Raw genomic sequence first — 7,892 nt, forward strand, 5'->3', positions numbered from 1 at the left:
TGAATTATTAAAAATTCTAAATACAAGACTGAACTCGGATAAAGAAGTGATATAGGCGAAGCTTCATTCCCATCTAATCTTGGAAATTTGGAATTGTATAGTTACCAATTTCTCTATGTATAATAGCTGGATATATAGATGAACTTTCATATATAGTTATTTATTTAATTTCCACACGTACTAGTTTTAAACTCATCCAATTTCCAACTATTTTAGTGAAAATTTTGGCCAAGGGAAAAAAATATCTTCAATCCCCTTTGCCTCCGTGTAGCCGTGGACGCCATCTCTCTTGACTCTCCAATTGCAATTCGTTTGACATCTGGCCTCGTCCCTTTCCGCGTCAAAGATAGTGAACGTCCCCGTTGCCTCGAGGGAAGTAAGGCCACAAAAGAACAAAGTAGTACCCATGTAATTTACTCGGAATTTCCAGTCGTAGGATTGGCTGTTGGCCAGATTATGGGGCCCTAGATCGTCGTCCTTGGACTTGCAGTGAACTGATAGTTGCGTCCCATCTTCGAGGTTGTTGTAAATTCTGACGGTCGTCCGCGGCGGCTCAAATATGTTATCTGGCTCACTTCCATTATTATTTGTCTGGACACGATCATCAACAGTAGATGCCTCAATCGAGGATATCATGAGAAGTAACGAAAAGTAAGGAAAGGTTTGTTTTCCAGACTGAATATTCATGATTGTTAAAACTAGGTTTTGGAGTACTACTGGTTGGTGTGTGTGGTTTGAGGCGAGAATATGAGCAAAACTATCTTATGTATAGGCGCTTCTGGTCCTCAAATTAGTGCAAGAAATTGTTAGGAAAGGGCACCAAATCAGGGAAGGTGAATATATATGAATGAAATGCTTCCATAAAACACAAATATTGAGGGATTACATCCGCTAAAATTAAGCAATGTGTGACGTATCAATGAGATTACATCCACCGTTAGCTGACTTTTAATTTACATTTATGTTTTGATGTAATTTTGTGTGTGTGTGTGTGTGTTTTTTTTTTTTTTGGTTTTTTGTTTTTGTTTTTGTGTTTTTTTTGTGTTTTTTTTGTTTTTGTTTTTGTTTTTTAAGAACTTGGTGCCATTTTCAATACACGAAGCAATATGTTTTTTGTTGTTTAAGAATATTCTTCATTAATTTGCGTTGACGAAATCATGATGTTGTTGGTTCCACGTACTTGTAAAAGCTTTTGGTGATTAATTAAAGCCAATAAGTGAAATGTCGTTTTTGGTTTGGATCATTCCAAAATGATAGATTTTAAAGGACTCATCATTCCCTTATGCAAGATGGAACGAATATAAGTTGAAATCAAAACAAAAATATTTTGTTCTTTCCTTTTTTTTCTTTCAAAAACCAATAGTGAAAATAAAAAGTACACTGCTCGTCGCAACCAAATGTCGCTGGTTTTTTTCATCATTAAAACAGAATGAAATTGGTTAAACAAATGACACGTAGTTTATCTTTTTCATCATCTCTACCACATTGTGTTTTTCCTTTTTGTCGTCTAAACTAAGGCCTCATTTGTTTGGTTAATTTGAGTTAAAAAGTGAATTTATATGAAAAAAAATATTATAATACCAAAAATTAACTTTGAATTTCTCGTGAGAAAAAACACAATAGTAAAAACTTGAGTTAGAATTCGAACCAACAAAACGAATTACATGGCCTGAGTCATTTGATTGAAATCACGTTGTTTATCGAATATGCGTCCTCTTAGAGAAAAATACATAGTTTGCTATGATTTTATGAAAACCTATTATTTAGAGACAAAACTAAAAATGCCATCATTAAAGTAACTATTTCATTTTTGTCACTATTGTGAATAGTATCCTAGAAGCATGAGATGTAATAAGATATTTATTATTTGTAATAAAAGAGTTTATTCATTATTTTATGTGCACATATTAATGAATATTTTTTAATATCAGTGAAAATTTCATGATTATTTATGTGACTTAAATATTGTATATAAGTATTATATGCGAGAAGATAATATTTAAGAATAATAATCAAAATGATGTTCGTAATGAATTTAATTAAAGTTCAGAATCCTTAATTAAAACATTACTAATACATGTCATTCTCATTTAGAAAAGAACGGTGTTATCCGCACTGTTAATATGGCATGATACTGAATGAGTGTATTACACATAATGAGATTATATGGAACAGGAACACATACACAATATGAATTTATGATAATTTCTGTTAAGTATAGAAATTCTAATGAAGTCTACTAATGGTCATATATAAAATGATCTTATGTTGGAAAATAATAAAAAAAGGGCATCGAGTGTGCATTGGAATTTTTAAACAATTTAAATCAATGCCAAAGCCAAACAAGAACATGTTCATGATGTTATATAATATAAATACAAAATATCTAAAACATACCTTTAGAGATTATGGAAACAACATGTCTAATAGATCAAAGCGTTCCAAATCGCAACCGGAAGAGCCTCAACCAACTAGTCTTCTTTGCTATTCTCATTTCTGCTATCAGAGTGTGAGTGGGCACACGTTGTTCAATCTCCCCATGATATTCTTGAACTCCTTCCAACCACAAGAAAGCTAAAAGAAAAATCGTTCTTAAGAATTGAACAATTTTTCCTCTCAGGAATATTTTACCAATAGCCCCTAAAAAGTCTCTCAAGTGAGCTATATAATAATGTGACTTACCGGGCTATTTATAGTGTTTAGGAAGTCATATTCCCGCAACAATTAGGTTTCCCAAAGCTTATCTCACGTATAGAGTCAGTTTTGCCACGTCAGCCCTCGCTACGCATAGGCACTGGTCGACCGGTGGCAGAGTAGTTATAATCCACCGGTCGACTGCGCATCACATACCAGTCGCCCGGTGTATATTGACTGGACTACCCACCGGTTGACCAGTACCATTACGGGAAACTTGTTTCTTGGACTTTTCAATATGAAAAACTTACACAGGGCCTCATTTTTTATTCAAGCAACCCAATAGCGAAGTTACATGATCAAAACAGTCATATAATAGTCTTCACATATAAAATAACACCCAAAACAATAATTCAATAATTTACCTCGAATTAATTTATTAATTAATTCACCAAATAAATTACTCATGACTTAATCAACCAATCTCTTAATTAACTTTTAACCTTATTATGGAAAGAACACAAGTTATTAATATGTAAGATATACATCGTATCCTTACAGAAAATTATATGTGCTAGCAAAGGGACCCGTGTTGGTTTCCGAAACGATTTCGGATGCGGAAGCGTGAGAATAGCGGATCGTGTATAACAAAAATTTTCATAAAACCTTTGAGATACTCTATAGATTATATTATTTATGCACGAATAAATTAATCATATTAATTTCATTACCAAGAACCGGATTAGGAATTATACCTAGCAGCCGATTAGAATGATATCTTTTGTTCTTTGACCACGAACGTTCCTTGCTCCAATGCTAGTTTAGAACACCTGAATCTTCCTTGTCAATTCCTAGAATCCACGAGCACGTATTTGTGAGCACACCTGAGACAAAATAGGATTAGCAATAAAACACTCAAATTTTTCACGAACACCAACACATGCACGACGTGAAATTTTTTGAAGAAAATTTTTCCTTCCCACTCTATGAATATTCGGCCACTATTTTTTGAGAGAGAAAAATTGTGTCTCACAATTTTCTACAATCTCTTATTTATAGAGTAGTAGTCAGACTCTCAGAAGGAGTCTAATCTTTTTCTCCAAGATAAAGCTTATCAATTATCCCACGTTTGAATTTTAAACAAAATTCTCCCTTCCCTTATCTTTTAATGGCCGGCCACCATAGGGAGAAATCCTCCCTGTGGTAGGCTATCACAACATGAAGAATTAAATAGGTTTAATTATGCTAACTGTGATTTATTAGTGTGCTTAATTTAATTTTCTAAATTAATCAAGAAATTTTAAATTATTATCAGTATTTATAATTCTACCCCGGAAGTATATGGAAAAACATATTTCCATCCTTTTCTTTTAACTATCTTTTAATATTATCTTTTCTTTTCTTTATATTTTCCTTTCTTTCTTCCTTCTCTCGTTTTCTCTCTTTTCTCTCGTCACTCTCTATACCTCTCTTTCTCAGATCTCTCTCTCTTTCTTAGCTCTGTCTCTCTTGATCTCTCCCCTGCTCTGTCTCCCTCACCGTCCCTCTCATTCTCTTTCCTTTTCCTCTCAAAGTTTCACTCTCTCAAAAGGGTGCTTTTGAACCGGACATGAACAAAAAAGGAGATTTCTAAGAAGTTTTCAACATCAAAGTAAAGATCAAGGTAAATACTTTAAAACATCATTCTTGATCTCAGATTTTTCCTTGGTAATCTGGTTTTTGGTTTGGATTTTGATGAAATTTTGATTTAAGTTTGATTTTGGATGGGTTAGTTGAAACCATATTAGAATTTGGGGATTTTTTATTCTTGGAACCTTATTTGATGATTGGAACCTAGTTTTGATGAATCCCCAAGAAATTATCTCAAAATTGTACCCGAAAATGCCCGATTTGGCCTTATTCTTCACAGATCGGCCATTTTTCTTGGTTGGCCTACTTCCCACCGGTAAACTGGGGTAGTCATCCGGTCTCCACTCCACTGGCCGACTGGTGGAGTTGAACTTCTCTGCCACCGGTCCACCAGTGTGCACTTCCCCTGCCTCAGAATGTTCCAAAACCAACCAAATCAACTTCATTTGAGAACTCAAAGTGAGTGGATTAGCCACATTAATCCTTATTCCATTCCAATTCTCTTGTTTGGATTCCAAATTCTCAAAGAATCATAACTTGGGTTAAGAAATTGTTTATGAACTTTGATTTTGAGTCAAGGCACACTAGTATGATACAATTTTACATAATTAAGCTAGATTGTTTTAGAGGAAAGGTTTAAACTCTAAACCATTGTTTTGATGACAAAGCTAGTGACGAGATCGAATATTGAACTTCAAGACAAGTGGGGCAAGGATGACAAGAAGCTAGCCGTCGGATTGGTATCCGAGAGGTAGGATGTTCTTGTCCACATCCTTGCTAGCCTGTTTTAAATGATTTTGGCTTATGAAAATGTTTTAAAGATAAGAATGTATTTGACATCATTGAGATTTAAAGGAGAGTTTTGAGCAATATTTTCTTAAAATGAAATATTTTAAGAAACGGTAACACACTGATGGCCTAGAGATCGGGGTATGGAGATCATATCCTTAAAGGTAGGTCTCGAAACCCGTACGGGCCACTACGGTCGTGATATCATGGTTTGTGAATAAGGTAAGTGATTCATCATAATCTTGTGACTCACTTACTGTAATATGGAATTTTGAGATTTACGCTTATTTCCTCTTTATTAAAAAGGATGTTCATATTCAAATGATATGTTCAAACAATGTACTTCCATTTATTGATTTATTTTTTTTATAAAATCATATCCTACTAGCCCTTTCGCTCACTGTTTATATGTCCCAATGTATTTAAACCCCTCCCAGGCGACGCTAGGAGTAGTGCCGAGTAGACGGTGACTATCGGTGAGGTGAGTAATACGTGAAGAGGCAATGATTTATTTCCTTCCTTGCCGTATATTCTTAAGGCATGTATAAATTATGGATTATAAACCTTAAATTCTACTAGACTGTGGTTGATGTAAAAGTTTTACTTATCTGTATTGTTTATGAATGCACAATGTGGAAACCCTGTGGATGCCAGGGGCTGACTTTTGAAATTGATTTGATTGTGACCGTGGTTTTGTAAAGTTTGTCTCACTCTTTTCTTGAAAATGATTTTAACATTATTATATGTTTAACCACTTTCTTAATCCATATTTTTATTTTTAAACAAGCCTCCACGTCACTAACCTATGTTTAGGGGGGTGATAAGACCTGGTATCAGATCCTTTGGTTTTTAAGAACCTTGGGATTGTGCATACATGAATGACATCAGGAAACCACTAAAACAGTCTAGTTTCTTTTCAGTTGAGGGGATGCCGTCGAGCTGTAGAAACGTTAATCTGTCGACCGTACTGAATGAGGAGTTTATGGAAGCCATGTATGCTGCTTTTCAAGGGATGGCTACCCGTGCCCAGAATGATCATCCGACTGAGGACAGGAAGCAAGGGTAGTTCTGTGAGTTCAGACGTGGATCAATCCCCACGTTCCATAGTGGGGGTGGACCCCAAGAAGTGGAGTACTAGTTCGAATCCATCTCGAAACACCTGAACACCATGGGAGTACCTAAAGAGTATCGAGTGGAGTTTGTAGCTTATAAGTTTACAGGTCAAGCCAATACTTGGTGGAAACGGGTCCGGAGAATGCATGATGTGGGGACTATGACCCGGGAACAGTTCGAGAAACTTTTCAATGAACTATACTTTCCCTAAAGCTACCATGATGAGAAGGTAATAGAGTTCATAGGGCTACAACAAGGGGACATGACAATAAGGGAGTATAAAGTTAGGTTCAATGACCTATCCCGATTTGCCCCTTCCTTGGTTGAATCAGAACACATGAAGTGTCTTAAGTTTGAAAGAGGTCTCAAAAGTACGATCTAGAGATCATTGGTAGCTCTAAGGCTTCGCATTTACCGAGACTTGGTGGTCACAGTGATAACTATTGAGCAAGATAATGTGGCCTCTCTTTAAAGTAGAGAAGCCATGAACAAGGCATCAGGAGGACCTCAGCAGAATAGTAGGAAGAACCGAAGTCAAGGGCAAACTAGTGGGGATCCGTCCAGTGGGAGTAGTGGTTCTTTAGGAAGTGGTGGGAGTGGACCCTATAGGTTCAAATGTCATCACTGTGGACAACTCAGACAAATAAGGAGGATTTGCCCCAACAGGAACCAACCATCATCCCAACAGACTCAGAGGGACATCACTTATGGGTAGGACCATCCTCAACAATTTGTGCCATCTTTCCAACCACAGTTGCCAGCTCCGATGACATTTCCTCCAGCATTGACCTATCGTCCACCGAATTACTCATAGTTTTGACCTCAAGCTTCAAGAATAGTACAATCTCCTCCGACCCAACACTACAGGACAGGGAATCTGAGGCTAACAATAATGAAATGGGAAAAGGAAGGGCACAAGGTCAAGCTTATGCCATGACAGGATGTAGCTCTGGAGCATAAGCGGGGAATGCAATTGTCGAGCGTATGATTCTCATCTCACACTCTTTAGCCTGAGTCTTGTTTGATGCGGGTGCTACGCATTCCCTCATATCCAAATCTTTTGTGAAAACTTTGGGCCTAAAACCCAAGAACCTAGAAATTTTGATGTTTTTAAACTCACCACTGAGGTGTGTGGAAGTGTCTAATATATGTAAGTCATGTGAAATCACGATTAGGCATAAGTGATTAAAAGCGAACTTGATCATTTTGCCCATGAGTTTATTTAATGAGGTGTTCGGAATGGACTGGTTGTCAAAGTACGATACTGTTGTTGATTGCCACCGTAGGAGAGTGACCCTCATTACTAGTTATGGAGCGCTAGTCACTTATCAAGGAGGCGTAAACCCAAATTTGGAAGAGAGGTTGTGGAAACACAGTATTGGAGGATGATGAAACCTAGCTTGCTTCTCCTTCCTTTTCGCTTTAGAAGGTGAACCCTGTGTAACGGGAGGAAATACCAGAATTCCCTTAGTTGATGAATACCTAGACGTATTTCCTGAAGAATTGCCTAGTTTACCGCCAAGCAGTGAAATAGAATTATGCATCGATTTACTTCCAGGCACGGCTCCGATTTCTATCGCTCCTTACTGAATGGTGCCTGCCGAGATGAAGGAATTAAATAAGCAACTTGGTGAGTTAGCAGAGAAAGGATATATCAAAAACAATACTTGTTAGTTTCTGAATTGAATTCGGATGCAGAAGCGTGTGAGTAGTAGATCGTGTATAAC

The 7,892-nt window shown here is 36.7% G+C and overlaps 1 protein-coding gene across 1 annotated transcript; it reads right to left on the reverse strand.

The window, feature by feature from the left end:
• Positions 1 to 207: 207 nt before the first annotated feature.
• Positions 208 to 687, reverse strand: LOC21402845 (S-protein homolog 6). The gene has a single exon (XM_010095590.1). It carries the CDS (start codon positions 685 to 687, stop codon positions 208 to 210), a length of 480 nt encoding a protein of 159 aa, XP_010093892.1.
• Between the last annotated feature and the right edge of the window lie 7,205 nt (positions 688 to 7,892).

This window comes from Morus notabilis, unplaced genomic scaffold, assembly GCF_000414095.1.
Source record: "Morus notabilis unplaced genomic scaffold, ASM41409v2 Scaffold67, whole genome shotgun sequence".
In the NCBI taxonomy this organism is placed as follows: Eukaryota; Viridiplantae; Streptophyta; class Magnoliopsida; order Rosales; family Moraceae; genus Morus; species Morus notabilis.